We start from the raw sequence: 18,230 nt of genomic DNA, 5'->3' as shown, positions 1-18,230 counted from the left end.
AAGCGTGTGGGAGCAAGGAGGCCTACAAACCTAACTCAGTTACACCAGCTCTGTCAGGAGGAATGGGTCAAAATTCACCCAACTTAATGAGGGAAGCTTGTCGAAGGCTACCTGAAACGTTTGACCCAAGTTAAACAATTTAAAGGCAATGCTACCAAATACTAATTGAGTGTATGTAAACTTCTGACGCACTGGGAATGTGATGAAAGAAATGAAAGCTGAAATAAATCATTCTCTACTATTATTCTGACATTTCACATTCTTAAAATAAAGTGGTGTTCCTAACTGACCTAAGACAGGGAATTTTTACTAGGATTAAATTTCAGGAATTGTGAAAAACTGAGTTTAAATGTATTTGGCTAAGGTGTATGTAAACTTCCGACTTGAACTGTACATATCTACCTCAATTTCCTCATACCCCTGCACATGAACTCAGTACTGGTACCATGTGTATATAGCCAAGCTATCATTGCTCAATGTGTATTTATTCCTTGTTAAATTTTTTTTATTTAATTATAATAATTCTTTAATGTATTCTGCATTGTTGGGAAGGACACGTAAGTAAGCATATAATTTGAGGACCCCGAGACTGTGGCATGCATTTAACCCTGTGTATATAATCCAGTATATGAACTCTAACATGGAGGAGTCACTATCAAATGCGACATGAGCCGTGAAGTATGGGGGATCGTCAAACGGCAAGGAGAGATCAGTGAGCGCCAGAGAACACTGCTTCAGTTTGCATTTCATTCTGCTGCTGTACATGCACAACATCAATTGGACACCTTTCAATTTCCAGTTACTGGGAAGTGAGTATGTTTGCAAGTATGCGTGCCTGCATGTGTGTGTGTGGCGTACATAAGAGGCTTGTGGAACCAAGGAGAAGATGAAATATTACCCAAGCATGTTCCTCTCCCTCCGAGCTAACCTTGGGTGTATGTGACCTTGTTAGCTAGGCCACTGCAAGGACAAAGCAGCAGGCAAACGGCCTCAGTATGTCTCTCCCTCCCTCCCTCCCCATGGATCTCACACACGTCCACACACACGTTCCTGCGTCTGCTCGTCTCTCTCTGCCACTGTTTGCAGAGTTTGAAATTGCTTTAATAATTGACACCGTTAATAACCAGGCTGGTCTCTGCGGCACAGAGGGGCCCTGTTCAAACACAGGTGTGTGTGTCCTGCTCGGCCCTGGCGTGGTGCAGAGGGGGGCAGTGTTTGGAGAGAAGAGCTAGTGTGTGCGTGTGTATGTGATTTTAGTCTGAGCCATCAGAAACTGTGCAGAATTGACTGATCTGCTAGTTGAGGGTGGTAATAGGGTGGGCTCCTGTGTAAACACATAGGAAACTACAGAGGCCTCGTCTGAGCTACTACTGACACAGAGCTGAAGGTCATAGAGACAGGGTGAGAGATGCTCCTCCAGGCTACAGGACAGGACTTTATCTGGGTTAACCTGAGCCTCCACCATCCCAGGACATTACCTGGCCTTTTCTCCAACCCAGATGTTATATCATTCCCACCCTGGATAATGAGGGAGTCTGTACAGCAGGGTGGCCACTGGACGTCAGCAAGACAAAGAAGGCAACCGTAATGGAATTGTAATTCTATGTAGGCAGCAGTGACTGAATGGTCACATTCATATACCGCAATCAACAGGGAAAACAACTTATTCAATACTGTTCTGTAATCAACAACAGCCTGTTTTCCCTCCCATGGAAATAGACATCGTCCTATTCAGACAGAAAGAGCCTTGATGAGCTTCTCATCACCACCCATCATCCATTCTTAGAGCGCCCCCCCCCCCCCCCCCCCCCCCCCTCTCTACCCCCCCCCTCTCCCTCCCTCTACCCACCCCCTCTCCCTCCCTCTGCTGGCCGTCAGTCCACAGGCTCTACTCCGGGTAACTATTCTGAGGAGAGGAAGAGATGGGGAGGGCAAATCTTTTCAGAGTGACCTTGAAGAAAGTCTGCCTTTTGAGTGAAAATAGGCAATATTAACAACAATAGAGAAATTAATAAGAAGGACAGGCGGCCCGAAGGTTGTACTGTGGGGGGAGTGATGGGGAGTACGGTGTTGGGGGGGTAGTAGTATTGGGGATAGGGGTACTGCTGGTAAAGGAGGGTGAGGAGAACAGAGGAGGAGAGGGAGTAGGAGGGAGGGGTGATAAGTGCACGATTTCCTCGGCGGCTGTGTGGTGCTGCAGCCGCGCCGCTGTCACACGTCAGAGGGAGCAAATCAAAGGCAGCTCTTTTGATGAATATAAAACAGAGTCCTGCTGAGAAGCACTCTGCCTCTCCCTCTCTCTAATCACAGAGCCGCAGCACAGAGCAATCCCCCCAGCCCTGCACAAAATGAAAGAAGAGTGGAAACAAGGAGAAGGGGACGGAGAGCACACACAATCACAACAAAGCCTGCTTTAGAATGGCAATAAACATTGGTCCTCTGGAGAGGTCTGCACAGTGTGGTGTCGGGAGGAGATGGAACAGCATAAAGCTTTCTATTCCCTCTCAAACAGCACAATATACATGTCTCATCTGAAAACAATGGCCAACCCAACAGCTGGTATGTATACCACACCTGCATCAGTGCATGTGGCTTTAGTTTTGTTAAAATTATGTCTACATTTTCAAATAATAGTCAAATCAACTCATAAACAACATTTTAGTCAAACGTATGACACAAAGAAGCTAATGTATTGAGTGAGAAATTAGATTCCTCGCCTTTTTCAGGGAATGCTCTCCACAAATTTTCATTAGCTCAATCTCTTTCATAGACGAGGCACAACAGCTCTTAACAGGCATAGCGTGTGTGTGTGTGTGTGTGTGAGCATGTGTGTCTGAGTAAGTGTGCGTACGCCTGTCCCTTTTCAACGCCCCTACTGTGTTCTAGGAGTGGGGTCCCATAGCATCCCCTACTACATAGGATTTATTGTCGAGCGAGACCACTTCACTCTCCTCCTTAACCTCTCCTTTCATTACTGCTCCCCATACGGGTGGCAGCGGACAGAACAGCCCTTATGCTCCAGACTGTAGGCTGAAACCAGCCACAGAGAAGCCCACCACCTAGCACTTTCCCTGGATCCTGCTGCATCCCTCCGTCCATCCCCCCAGTGGGGCACCTAACTATCCTCTTTGTAGGAGTCAGAATTCATCAAATAAGAGACAGTGCGCGCTGCAAATATCCCATCTACTGCAACACACTCTAGAACTGGCTAGCTCAACGCCACAACTCTCCATTACCACCCAGTCCTTTGGTGCAGTAGATTGGTTCAATCAGGTCAAATACTAGTGGCCAAAGAAAGTTAGGGACCTAAGAAAGTTAAGACCTAATTTATTGGTAACTAGTTCTACCCCTCCTCCGCCCCTCCTCTAAATCCAGCGTGGTTCCCTGCGTGTCCAGACCCCAGCTCAGCCAGCCTCCCCTGGGCAGCTCTCCTCTACTGCTCCCCAGGCAGCGCTTGTCTGTGGCACTGGAGCCCGCTCCCACCCAGGCCCTGAAAGTGACACATGCGTGGGTGTCGCCGACGTGTCACCTTCCTGCCCGCTGAAGTATGAGGCAATTTCCTGCGAGTGGCGCATGGCGAGGGAGAGCGAGGGGCTAGGCGCGACCCAGCTCCACCGTTCTCTATGATACTGTCAAGGAAGAGTAATGGCTTTCTGCAGCGGCAGCCACTACCAAACTAATGTTGTGTGACTTTGGCTCTCCTTTCCAATGCATTTCCTTCACATTGAGAGAGGGAAAGAGAGAAGGAAAAGGGATGAGAGGTGAGGAGAAGAGAGGAAAAGGCAGCAGTGATGGAGAACATGGTCAGGAATCCCATAGATTCCTTCAGTGTTAGAATATTCTGTTTCAGCACCAAATACATCCACTCTTACACAAAGATATCCACTCGTACACAAAGACAATGTTGTTTCACTAAAACACCAAATACATGACAGGAACATTTCTCTCATTTACATATGTTTTCTACGGTTCCCACTATTCTCTACCATCTAGCTATGAGGCTGTTTCCTCCTCCACCCCCACGCAGCCAAACAGGATACCAGTCAGTGCTCTGTGAGCCCACCAGGGATGCCTGACTAATCAACAAGCCAATTCAACCAATCAGGAAGGTTCTAACTAACATTTGGATGATTTGAAGGTCAAAATCCACCAGAGAGAAAAAAAAGTACCTATCAATCCACCTACCATCTCTGAGGACTAATAGGCCAATCTACCTACCATCTCTGATGACTAATAGGCCAATCTACCTACCATCTCTGAAGACTAATAGGCCAATCTACCTACCATCCTTGAGGACTAATAGGCCAATCTACCTACCATCCCTGAGGACTAATAGGCCAATCTACCTACCATCTCTGAGGACTAATAGGCCAATCTACCTACCATCTCTGAGGACTAATAGGCCAATCTACCTAACATCTCTGAGGACTAATAGGCCAATCTACCTACCATCCTTGAGGACTAATAGGCCAATCTACCTAACATCTCTGAGGACTAATAGGCCAATCTACCTAACATCTCTGAGGACTAATAGGCCAATCTACCTAACATCTCTGAGGACTAATAGGCCAATCTACCTAACATCCCTGAGGACTAATAGGCCAATCTACCTACCATCTCTGAGGACTAATAGGCCAATCTACCTACCATCTCTGAGGACTAATAGGCCAATCTACCTAACATCTCCGAGGCTATGTCCATAATTACACAGAACTCATTGTACTTGACCTCCCAAATTCAATAAGCAATGAGGAGAAGTTGTCTCATTATTTTCTCACAATTTTCATATTAAATGCAAACAAAAGGAACTCTAAAAAGCCCTCTTTCCAGGGACCTGCACAGTTCCCTACTTAAACTCTCTGCCTTTTTCTGCTGCTGCACACATAATTGCAATCCAATCCCATCCAGAAATTATAAGGTTATTTTACAGAATTACTGCCGGATTAAAATTGCACAATATTACAATTCATTAGAGGGGGTATCATCGGATGGGGCCACAGTGTCTCCTGACCCCTCCTGTCTCAGCCTCCAGTATTTATGCTGCAGTAGTTTATGTGTCGGGGGGCTAGGGTCAGTTTGTTATATCTGGAGGACTTCTCCTGTCTTATTCGGTGTCCTGTGTGAATTTACGTATGCTGTCACGTTCTGACCATAGTTCTTGTGTGTTTTGCTTGTTTTAGTGTTGGTCAGGACGTGAGCTGGGTGGGCATTCTATGTTGTGTGTCTAGTTTGTCTGTTTCTATGTTTGGCCTAATATGGTTCTCAATCAGAGGCAGGTGTTTTGTGTTGTCTCTGATTGGGAATCATATATAGGTGGCTTGTTCTGTGTTGGGGATTGTGGGTGGTTGTTTCCTGTCTTTGTGTTTTCTCTACACCAGATAGGGCTGTATCGGTTTGCCACATTTTGTTATTTTGTATCGTTGCAAGGGTTCACACTTTCGTTTGATTAAACATGTTGAGCACTGGCTACGCGGCGTGTTGGTCCGATCCCTGTTACACCCTCTCTTCTCGTGAAGAGAGGGAAGGCTGCCGTTACATATGCTCTCTCTAATTCTCTCTTTCTCTCTTTCTTTCTCTCTCTCAGAGGACCTGAGCCCTAGGACCATGCGTCAGGACTACCTGGCATGATGACTCCTTGCTGTCCCCAGTCCACCTGGCCTTGCTGCTGCTCCAGGTTCAACTGTTCTGCCTGCGGCTATGGAACCCTGACCTGTTCACCGGATGTGAAAAGCCAACTGACATTTACTCCTGAGGTGCTGACTTGCTGCACCCTCGATAACTACTGTGATTATTATTATTTGACCATGCTAGTCATTTATGAACATTTGAACATCTTGGCCATGTTCTGTTATAATCTCCACCCGGCACAGCCAGAAGAGGACTGGCCACCCCTCATAGCCTGGTTCCTCTCTAGGTTTCTTCCTAGGTTTTGGCCTTTCTATGGAGTTTTTCCTAGCCACCGTGCTTCTCCACCTGCATTGCTTGCTGTTTGGGGTTTTAGGCTGGGTTTCTGTACAGCACTTTGAAATATCAGCTGATGTACGAAGGGCTATATAAATACATTTGATTTGATTTGATTAGAGTTAATTGGCTCCCATCATTGTCTCTGGGCTGCCTGCCAGATGTGTCGAGACGTCAAGAGATAGGTGGAGAGAGGGGGACAGACAGAGCTGCTATTCAGGCTGACCCTGGCTCCCACATTGGGGCCATCAGAACCCAGGCCACATGTGCCATCATTAGAGCCCCTCTCAACAAACACTGGTCTCAAAGACCTCCAGCTCTACTGGGCAATCATGATCTCCAACCCATGACAACACACAGACAGACCATACAGACAGACCATACAGACAGACCGTGTGAGAGACTGAGTCACCATGTACGGACGCATTCATCTGGAAATGAGGGTTTAATGTGATTTATGTGTGAATGCGTAGGCTTGTACAGGAATGTTAATAACAACAGGATGACTGATGAAATGTTAATGAGTCTTAGAATAGAGAAAATGAACACAATATAACTGGAACTTTATAGGACTAGCTTACATTTCTATCATTTTCTATCACCTAGTAATGCATTTGTTTGCACAGAGAAATTACATATGTATCTTTGAAAATTTAAGACTTGAAAAGCCCAGAGTGGATCCAAGTTCATTATATGTTCACTGATGCATTGTTAGACCTCACAGCCTATATACAACGTAGGTCAGGTAGTAGATCATGTCCTGTGGAACGTATAACAGTACATGTATAGTATATGCATGAACACTGTGCTTTAACCCACTTTCCCTGCTGTACTCACGTCCCCAGACAGGGTTGTGCTGCTGATGCCCACTCTAACAGCCACCTCCTGTCTCAGCTGGCCAATGGTCTCCTCAGAGCTCCTGACCTGCCATCAAGACAACCACACAGCACATCATTCACTGTACCACACCAATGGGTTACAAGTACAACTGTGTCATACACTGTAGATTAGACCAATGCTGGTTTCATTACGCTGATAAAGCAATTGCATACTCAGTCAATAGTGTGTTTAAAATGCAATTAAAAGTGGTTAAATGAGGTTAACATTTTGATTTACTAGTTATATTTGATCTTGACCAGAAGTGGGCAAGTGTTTCCCAACAGAATAGGCCAGTCCTGAACTAGACCTGTCTGGGTGGTAATAGTTCCCCAGGGCTACCTGGTCAGTGAGCTGCTTCACCCTGCTCTCCAGCTGGTGGAGCTCCTGCAGCTGTGTCAGCTTGTCCTGGTCCTTCCTGGTCATCTCCTGGTGCAGCTCTGTGATGGTGTCCTGCAGCTCCTGGACCTGGGCTTCACGCTCCTCCACCTGATACAAGATAAACACAGGCCTGATTTGATCTATGTTTACCTCCTTCCTTTCTTCCTTCTTTCCTTCCATCCATCCAGCTTTCCTTGAGGTAATCACCAATTTCCCACAGTAGGTTAGGTGAAAGCAAGGATTCCACTACTATTTTTGCCGATCATGTCAGAAAGATATTATTTCAAGAAAGGAAATAAACAGAGATTCATTTTCATATTATTGGAAGTCTGCAGCACTAAACTAAAACACAAAGCCTATTGAAAGTCCCCAGAACCAACTGAACATCAAAGTCGTCTATTACAGTAAAACACCAAATACAATACAGTTTGCACTCACATGTCGAACTATCAAGAGGGCTCAAAGGAGATGAGCCAATTTCAGGTACAAGATTACATTTTTGTGGCAGAAGATACAGTGTAATCAAACAATGTTACACAGATAAAATGCATGTCCTGTTCTTTATTACCAGCCAGTTGACACAGCATGGTAAGTGTCAGCGAATATAATTCAGATTTAATTTTCCCTGGATGTCTATATTATATACTCCTCAGTTGCTTATCAAATTAATGTCATAACTTATTTAATGTAAATTCACCAAGATACTGGATGGAATAAATATTTTGAAAGCAATGTGTTTTTTTAGACAGTCCAAAAGCAAGTACAGGACTATATCAGATAAATGATATGTTGTAGAGTCCATTATAAGGCTATACTAATACAGATGAAAAACATGATGTGTATTGTTTGTCCCATATTTCATCAAAGCATTTGCTCTCTACAAATGTAGTCGGAGAGGAACAGTATTAAAAATCTGTTGTTAAGAGAACAAGAGGCATCTCTCCCTCCTCAGAGGAGAGTAAAAGCTACTCTGGTAGACAGAGTGGTGGGAGGATACATGGTAAATGCCTGGACCCAGGCACTGCTGGACAGCAACGGTGAGAGCTCTCTACAACTGTCACACCACTCTGTGTACATCCAAAGTATTCATCCTTACAAAAAATGGTTTTATGGCTAACATCAAAGCAACACATTTGCGTCCTGTTTTTCACATGAAAAATGCATTTCGTTCTGTATACACGCAGCATACAATAATCTCCATGCCCTAAAAGTATGCTGGTAAGTTCTCGCATCAAATATGAAAAGCAAACACAAGAATAGGCTATCTTTTGGTGCAGGTTACTTATCATCCTTTAGTTTACTGGAAATGTGTATCACAGAAAAATATTATGTGGCAACCATCAAATGCACACACTGTCTAAATGTGATGGAAAGTCCAGGAGTTGTTTTCTTCAATATCATAATTAGGCAAGAAGTTATGCATCAGGGACATTTTAGCCTAATGCTTGGCATGATGATAAACATTCATTCCGGTATCTCATGAGATGTCGATCTCATTTGCTTTCTATAATGCCAGCAGTGCTATATAATTCCCATTTCCAAAAAGAGGTTTTAAACGAGACTTTATTATAGACCTCCACCACCGATCCTCCTACAGCCCATTACAATTCAGATCACTCCCCTCTAAAAGCTGAACCACCTCACATCTCCCTGGGTGGTTCTGATTTGATGCTGGGGTTTTAAAGGCACACTAATATTAATGGTACTGTCAGCAGTTTAATGAACTGGCCACACAGCTCACTGGGCTGATGCTTTGACAGATAATTCACACCGTTTTATTCCCGCCTCCTAGCAATATTACAGGGGCAGCTTTACCTCGCCTGACATCTGTGTGAGGTCTTACCTGCCAGGGCTAAACTGGGAAGATATCTGAAGAATTCAGTTCCATGGAAATGTGGGTGTACAAACCCCTCTCTCACGCACGCATTCAATGTACATTTTGTATTAGAACTACATTATGTACCCTGATTGATATGAACAAGGTTACCAAAGGTTAAAGGTTATTTCTTATAAGCAGAGTCATACACACAACCATGTCCATGCATAGATATTAGAAATCCATACAACTGGCATGGGACTGACAGAGAGAATAAAGAGGAAAACACTGAGCTAGTAGTAAGAGACAGGAAGAGATAGAGGAGATAGGGACGAGAGCAAATAGGGAGGAGGAGAGCAGATAGGGAGGAGGAGAGTAGACAGGGAGGAGGAGAGGAGATAGGGAGGAGGAGAGGAGATAGGGAGGAGGACAGGAGATAGGGAGGAGAGGAGATAGAGAGGGAGGGAGGAGAGGAGAGGGGGAGGAGGAGATAGGAGATAGGAAGGAGGAGAGGAGATGGGGAAGAGGAGAGATAGGGAGGAGGAGAGGAGATGGGGACGAGAGGAGATAGGGAGGAGGAGAGGAGATAGGGAGGAGGAGGTGAGAAGATGGGGAGGAAGAGAAGAGAAAGGGAGGAGAGGAGATGGGGAGGAGGATGAGGAGAAATTATGGGGAGAAATGATGGAGAGAAGGAGGAGAGGAGATTGGGGGGAGGAGAGAGGAGAGGAGATAGGGGGGAGGAGAGAGGAGAGGAGGGGAGGAGGAGATGGAGAGGAGATAGGGAGGAGAGTGGTAGATGAGAGGAGTAGAGAGAGGCTGGGCCTGTCTGTCTGCCTTGTTGTTGCCTCTACCACCTCTGGAGCTCAGTTGGTAGAGCATGGCGCTTGCAACACCAAAATGGTGGGTTCGATTCCCGGGACCACCCATATGTAAAATGTCTGCACACATGACTAAGTCACTTTGGATAAAAGCGTCTGCTAAATGGCATATATTATTATATTACCACCTGTACTAATACTAACCCTCTACTCCTACACAGGGTCAGCCCAGTCCAGCAGGTTCCCACTGCATCATGTACATGTGTGAAAAGCTGTGTGATTTTAAAGGGGCTGTAACACTCCTCATTATCTTGAGTTTGACCCAATGCTACCAACACCAGGCCTGCCCAGGAGACCAGTGTGATTTTGGTATTCTTCTTCCTGAATCTGAGCATTAGGGGTCTCTTTGATCTCTCACCGCTGTGACAAAGCTGCAGCACCAGGGCTCCTAAATGATCCTCTCACAGCTTAGCCAGCATGCACCAACATCAAGTAGAGCAGGGAGAATACACAGATAACCGCAAGACGTTTTTAAAAGAGACAAGCATAAAGTGTCCTCAATGTAATTAACCAAAATAAGCTAGAGGCAGGCAGGGGCTCAAAAGCATAAAGAAAAAGATTAACGCCAGCGTTTCGTAGATTACTCTTAAAAATTAGTATTTCACACGATAAACACTGTACATTTCATCAGGTAATTTCCATTAAAGGTTATTTGTTATCTCAGGCGCCCAGAAAGGACTCCTATTGTCTTGATCTTTAGAGGTTTCAGATCCCTTCATTAACATGCTAATTGCGACCTTGTCCACAGAAAGATATTAAAGAGGGAGGCATGTAGAGAGGCTCTTTGTCCTGTCAGGGCCTTGGGACTTCTCTCCGCTCACTCACTGCCTGATAAAAATAGGATGATATTAGTTCTTGAGACTCTCCTTCAAGGAGGTGGAGGGAGTCCATGGTGAGCTCTGCCAAATTAGAGGAGCCTTGTGTGTGAGGCCGCAGCTGCTACCCTCCCTGCCTTACACAGCCCAACACAGCCAAGGCCAGTCCCCAACCTGCTCTGTAATGCCATTATTCAGGGAAGGTGAGCTTCATAATAAGTCTCCCCACCACTACACACGTACGTACACACACGCATCTCCAACAAGCTACATCTACCGTACGTTCTAAATAACTACTGATTTACTTAACTACTAGTATGGAGACCAGAGTGCTTAGACCCAAACTGACTTGCTCAGGGAACTGCTAGAGAAGATATTCTGATTTCCAGACAGGAAAGAGATGTGAATGACTGCCACCATATACAGCTCCCCATATAAGTGGCTTCCACCCAATCTTCTTAGAATGGACATAGTAAGCATTTTGGCTTAATGTCAATGAGCCATATCTGTCTGCCTGCCACCACCACAGCACCATTCACACATCATCACCATGACCCCCACCACCAGATAAATACCAGAGGTCACTCTTCTCATTCAGCAAGAAATCTAAATGATAATGACTCCTTATTAAAAATGATATTTGGAAGTGCACATAGGCTACTTCAAAAGGTGCTGACACGGAGGGGCTGGGAGGGTGGCGGGGGGGGCGGGGGCGATGGAGCTCACTGATAACCCACATCAAAGCACAGGCCGGAGGGGAGGGGGGGCAGAGACTGTGTCTGGGTACTGAGGCTGTTGCAGATGGGGTACCAAAATAAATCTAACGCAACATTTACCAACTGCAATTTGGATAATGCTTTCACATTGAGATGCTCCATGTTATTTGTAAGCGTCCCCAAAAAATAGGATATGCACTCTGATGTTGGAAGGACGGTCTAAATTAAGCCAGAGTAGATGAGATTCAGTAGCTTGGGAAAATTATAAATGATAGCCCATGTAAAAATAAAAAAAAATAAAAAAAACTGTTGAAAAATACCAAAATAAAGGAAATCGTGGTATAAACCTCCAGTGGAGGACTAATGAATGTCCACCCCAAATGTGCACTTCAGCAAACAATCAGGCGTGGTGGATTAGCTGAAATTGGGCCGACAATAGGACACCTCCATTCCAGCACAGCACAGTCAACCTTTTAACGGCAGGCTGTTAGGTGTTATCTGTCCGACAGTCGGCCTCTTCAGAGCTCTCCACCGTTTAAAACCATTCCCAGCAAACCCTTTTCACACACAGCCATTACAGCGCTTTAGGTGGACCTGGCTGGCTATTCAGGCAGGGAAGAGTAGAACCCATCTACTGTTTGCTTAGTGAGAGTGCCAGGTTGCCAGCCCAGTGAAGAGTGCTTTAGAGCCATACTAACCTGAAGTTCAACCATTGGGCTGCTGCTGGAGAGGTTCCAGTGTTGGGTTGAAACAGAACCAGGCCTGTGTCCAGACAGTCAAACACAGAGTGATGATGGGCTTACTAGAGGCTCCATCTCCCTCTAGGTGGACTGACTGGTCAGTGGCTCAGTTCTGACCTGCTGCTCTGCCTACAGTACCTATACTCCCTCCCCAGGGTCACCTTCTCTGTCCTGGTCAGTGGCTCAGTTCTGACCTGCTGCTCTGCCTACAGTACCTATACTCCCTCCCCAGGGTCACCTTCACTGTCCTGGTCAGTGGCTCAGTTCTGACCTGCTGCTCTGCCTACAGTACCTATACTCCCTCCCCAGGGTCACCTTCTCTGTCCTGGTCAGTGGCTCAGTACTGACCTGCTGCTCTGCCTACAGTACCTATACTCCCTCCCCAGGGTCACCTTCTCTGTCCTGGTCAGTGGCTCAGTTCTGACCTGCTGCTCTGCCTACAGTACCTATACTCCCTCCCCAGGGTCACCTTCTCTGTCCTGGTCAGTGGCTCAGTACTGAGCTGCTGCTCTGCCTACAGTACCTATACTCCCTCCCCAGGGTCACCTTCTCTGTCCTGGTCAGTGCCACCTCACCCGGCCCATCTCCCCTCACAGAGGAAGTCAGTCAGAAAATAGGTCTGACCGACCTGATCGACCGCTTCCCCTGGGCTGGCCACCCGTCCGCCTTAGCCTGTCACAACACTGAAACCACCAGCCAGCAGCACATGCTCAGTCACAATGAAATCCCAGTCTGTCCGGGCGTCCTGCCTGCCTGCCTCTCAGTGACATCGACACATGGCCAAAACCTGGAGCTCGCTCTCTGGATCCTCACAACTACTGGAGGATGGATGAGCCAATCTATTATTTACATCAATCACTCAGTCAATCCAACCAACCAACTATAGGGACCTCGGCCATGTGTTTCCATATAAAGTACTAGTCCTACAGATATCTGGATCATAACACTTGACGATGTGCCAAAATGTAATGAAAGTAAATAAAAATGCATTGATTAGGACTGAAACCAAATAAACAATCCAATAAGGATAATCTAATTTGTAATACCTTACCAAGATTACAGCCAAGTTACTAAAATGAATTTAAGTGAATTAAGTATTTGTGATGACAAACAGGTATTTCCCCTATGGTAGACAGTGGGCCAGGTCTTCAGTATGGAAACAGCCCAGAGTCGTTGCCTATATGTATATACAGAGAGATTAGGCAGCGGGAATGCTGACGTCTGACCTTCATACATCAAAAGGGGCAGAAAATCTGCTTGAGACTGCACTTCATTATACACCGCAATGCATTTTCCAATTACAAAGTATTATAATTATATTACACTTTAATAATAAGGATTCTACTGTATTACAAACTCAGCACAACACCAAAATGTTCTGATGTATTATATATGAAAGGGAGAAAAATGGCACACATCCTTCCGTTTTCATTTCATTAGGTATTCAATGAATTTCCAATTAGGATAAAAGGGGAGAGAAAGACAAAGCTTTCAAGTATTTTTCATCATGCTCTAAGATAACTGTTATTTGTTCAAATATTCCTCATATTCCTTCTCTCTTCCTGAGAGTGAGTCAGAGGCATCTTTGTTAGAGAACAGGAATTATCACGGAGGGAGGAACATGGGAGACATGCAGAGGGTTCAAACACCCACAACCATCCAGAGCATTCCATTAAGAGAAAACGTAAACCAGAAATAATGAGAGCCTCTTCCTGTCTTCTCTTCCCCCTGCCCTGTACACCTGGACAGAAAGCAGGAAGAAGCCTCCTCAACCTCATTCACACCAACACACTTCTCATTCCACCCTCTGTCTTTCCTTTAAATCTCTCTAAGGCCCCAACTCCCCACCACCACCCCCTTCTCGCCCACGTCTGCCCTCCCCAAGACTAGGGAATTTCAACCCTATTTCATATCCTAGAACAAAACAGTCCACTCCCGATTATTAATGCATTTCAAAGCAGACATCATAATTTTTTTAGGGCTTTTCTTTAAAAAATATACACTGAAACTCTTTATGGTCGTCCCGGGGGTGCGGCCTCTCCTCTTCTCTTATGATCTTATTAGCATTGTATCTCCCACTGCCTACTGGGGAAAAGGCATTGCTATGTACTCTCTGTCTGTCTCTCTGACCTCTCGCTGGATGGAATTAATTTGGCCTTTCCCTCTTTCTTTACCTTGATTTGGCTGGAAAAGGGCAGTGAGTGGCTGCTGTATGATGCAGCTATTAAACATAAACACCATTAAATAAAAATGGACTGTGAAAAGGGATGTGAAACAAGTGAGAGGAAATAGGAGGCCTAAAAGATAAATGATCAAGCAGTTACAGTGGGGCAAAAAGTATTTAGTCAGCCACCAATTGTGCAAGTTCTCCCACTTAAAAAGATGAGAGAGACCTGTAATTTTCATCATAGCTACACTTCAATTATGACAGACAAAATGAGAAAAAAAATCCAGAAAATCACATTGTAGGATTTTTTATGAATTTATTTGCAAATTATGGTGGAAAATAAGTATTTGGTCACCTACAAACAAGCAAGATTTCTGGCTCTCACAGACCTGTAACTTCTTCTTTAAGAGGCTCCTCTGTCCTCCACTCGTTACCTGTATTAATGGCACCTGTTTGAACTTGTTATCAGTATAAAAGACACCTGTCCACAACCTCAAACAGTCACACACCAAACTCCACTATGGCCAAGACCAAAGAGATGTCAAAGGACACCAGAAACAAAATTGTAGACCTGCACCAGGCTGGGAAGACTGAATCTGCAATAGGTAAGCAGCTTGGTTTGAAGAAATCAACTGTGGGAGCAATTGTTATGAAATGGAAGACATACAAGACCACTGATAATCTCCCTCGATCTGGAGCTCCACGCAAGATCTCACCCCATGGGGTCAAAATGATCACAAGAACGGTGAGCAAAAATCCCAGAACCACACGGGGGGACCTAGTGAATGACCTGCAGAGAGCTGGGACCAAAGTAACAAAGCCTACCATCAGTAACACACTACGCCGCCAGGGACTCAAATCCTGCAGTGCCAGACGTGTCCCCCTGCTTAAGCCATTACATGTCCAGGCCCGTCTGAAGTTTGCTAGAGAGCATTTGGATGATCCAGAAGAAGATTGGGAGAATGTCATATGGTCAGATGAAACGAAAATAAAACTTATTGGTAAAAACTCAACTCGTCGTGCTTGGAGGACAAAGAATGCTGAGTTGCATCCAAAGAACACCATACCTACTGTGAAGCATGGGGGTGGAAACATCATGCTTTGGGGCTGTTTTTCTGCAAAGGGACCAGGACGACTGATCCGTGTAAAGGAAAGAATAAATGGGGCCATGTATCGTGAGATTTTGAGTGAAAACCTCCTTCCATCAGCAAGGGCATTGAAGATGAAACGTGGCTGGGTCTTTCAGCATGACAATGATCCCAAACACACCGCACAGGCAACGAAGGAGTGGCTTCGTAAGAAGCATTTCAAGGTCCTGGAGTGGCCTAGCCAGTCTCCAGATCTCAACCCCATAGAAAATCTTTGGAGGGAGTTAAAGTCTGTGTTGCCCAGCAACAGCCACAAAACATCACTGCTCTAGAGGAGATCTGCATGGAGGAATGGGCCAAAATACCAGCAACAGTGTGTGAAAACCTTGTGAAGACTTACAGAAAACGTTTGACCTCTGTCATTGCCAACAAAGGGTATATAACAAAGTATTGAGATAAACTTTTGTTATTGACCAAATACTTATTTTCCACCATAATTTGCAAATAAATTCATTAAAAATCCTACAATGTGATTTTCTGGATTTTTTTTTCTCATTTTGTCTGTCATAGTTGAAGTGTACCTATGATGAAAATTACAGGTCTCTCTCATCTTTTTAAGTGGGAGAACTTTCACAATTGGTGGCTGACAAAATACTTTTTTGCCCCACTGTATATTATGCTTGAAAAGTAATACTCCTATTTATCTACTCTGATCTGGCCCACTCCACCAATCTTTCAAATGTTTTTGCATTTTCAACCATTATCCTGTTGCCTAGTCACCTTACCCCTACACATATCTAAACCTACCACTCCAGTATCCCTGCACATTGTAAATATGGTATTGGCACTTACCCTGGAACTGACTCTGTATATAGCTTACTTACTTTCTCGTGATCTTCTTAATTATATTTCTCGTGTGTTTTTGTTCTACTTTACGTTTTTATTTTAAGATACTATAATAGCAGGTAGATTAGTGGTTAGAGCGTTGGGCCAGTAACCGAAAGGTTGCTGGCTCGAATCCCTGAGCTGACAAGGTAAAAATCTGTCGTTCTGCCCCTGAACAAGGCAGTTAACCCACTGTTCCCCAGTAGGCCGTCATTGTAAATAAGAATTTGTTCTTAACTGACTTGCCTAATTAAATAAAGGTTACATTTCACTGAACTAGTGCAGGTGACAAAAATGTAAAACTTGTTTTAATGCCGCAGATACAGTATGTCTTATGCTCTGATATCCGATTGGTCAAATGAAAATGACTCAGTAACTTGGCCTCAAAATGTCTCAGTTATTATGAAAAAAAACAATGATGGCCTTCAGAGAAGTAGACTTTGACGCATCAATCTGAATGGTTATTACGGTTCCTCGTTCACAGAGAGCAACGACAGCACATTATGAAGGTATGCTTATGTATTAATTAGTAAGAGGGCATCATGAGAGATAATGAGAATTAAAAAGAGAGAAAGAAGGAAGGACGGAGAGGGAAGGGATACATTGCAGGTCCTCTGCTGCTGTAGCCAGTGAGCTGCTGGTCTGGGAGCCTTGCCTGCCTGCCTGCCTGTCTGCCTGCCTGCAGAGGATTGTGTGCAGGGCCGGGGCTTGATGAGGTAGTACTGCTGAATGATATACAGTGGCAGCCACGGGGCGAGAGCTATCCATTAGTTGCGGGGTCCCTGTTATGCTCCGGCTCCAGTACATTATTTTCAAATGCATCAGTCAGCGTAGTGCAGCACAGATAAATTCTAAGGCCTCAGATCTGTAATGCATACCCTCACCGCTGCTATATTACGCTGCAGGTTAGGAGGGCAGGGAGAGAGAGGGGGGAGAAATGTCATTTATTTTTCACTGCGGCCAGTATTCCTCCCATTAGCTTCAAACGTGAGATAAGTTATGGCCTTTAACGAGCGCCTTTAGCCGCCAGAGCACGCTGCACACAAGGCGGTGGCCAGAGGGAGTGGGCTGGAGAGGCGGAGGGGGGAAGGAGGGGAAGGGACTGGCAGGTGGCAGGGCCCAGATGACCCACCATGGTGCCCTCCTCTCCTTGCTGAGGTCACAACACAATACACATCCACACCAGATGAATCATTTAACTACACGCACAAACGCACGTACACACAAACCTCTCAAGGTTGTCCACCTCCATATAAACATAACTAGCAATTTGACCAGCCAGCATATATCTGCATATCAAAACAGGATGCTGTCAGAGACAATGAATGGTAGTCTGTAGTGAGAGACTAATAATAACCCAAAAGGTCTATACAGCTTCAGTAAAGCCCTGTTAAAAGAAGACCCAGTGAATAGAAGTTCACCCAGGGGAAGCAACCCAGCATATCTCTCATTCACATTGCTCTTTGAAGCAGTGCACGAGGACTCGGCCCATCTCAACCACTCTGAGATATTTACCTCTGCCAATCAAATGTCAAGGCTGGCTGTAGTGTAGTCCTGCTGACCTTTTAAACAGCTCTGGGATGACTTCTTGTGTTGTATAGAGCAGTAGGCTGTGTGGGGGAGGGGTCGGCCTGGTGGGCTGGAGTGGGCCGGCGGTTCAGGAACCTGACAGATGGAATCAGAGTGCTGAGAGCTCCCAAGTACTGCAGCTCTCTGCTCGTCTCTCCAGTAGACATAAGCAGTTACACACAGAAATGTACAAATGTGTGTGTGTGAATTAATGTACTGTTATTGATAGTTCTCTGAGCTTCTCCAAAAGGGCAGTTTCTCACTAGTTCTAACCAATGCATATTACATGGTATGTGTGATGCACGGTTGAAGAATCCCACAACACAGAATGTCCCTTA

At 45.2% G+C, this 18,230-nt stretch overlaps 1 protein-coding gene across 3 annotated transcripts in view; it reads right to left on the bottom strand.

Annotated features, from left to right (window-relative positions):
• The window catches only part of LOC129834438 (centrosome-associated protein CEP250-like), a 193,231-nt gene that overhangs the window by 101,569 nt on the left and 73,432 nt on the right, over nucleotides 1-18,230 (bottom strand). For all 3 annotated transcript variants that reach the window (XM_055899417.1, XM_055899418.1, XM_055899419.1), the window contains exons 6-7: nucleotides 7,180-7,326; nucleotides 6,799-6,885 (exon numbers count right to left, since the gene is read on the bottom strand). In XM_055899417.1, the coding sequence (XP_055755392.1) occupies nucleotides 6,799-6,885; nucleotides 7,180-7,326 (234 nt within the window). The remainder of the gene's footprint in view (nucleotides 1-6,798; nucleotides 6,886-7,179; nucleotides 7,327-18,230) is intronic.

This window comes from Salvelinus fontinalis, chromosome 35 (assembly GCF_029448725.1).
Source record: "Salvelinus fontinalis isolate EN_2023a chromosome 35, ASM2944872v1, whole genome shotgun sequence".
NCBI classification, from domain to species: domain Eukaryota; kingdom Metazoa; phylum Chordata; class Actinopteri; order Salmoniformes; family Salmonidae; genus Salvelinus; species Salvelinus fontinalis.
Note: the sequence above shows the minus strand (reverse complement) of the source record. Positions and strands in the feature narration are given on the sequence as shown.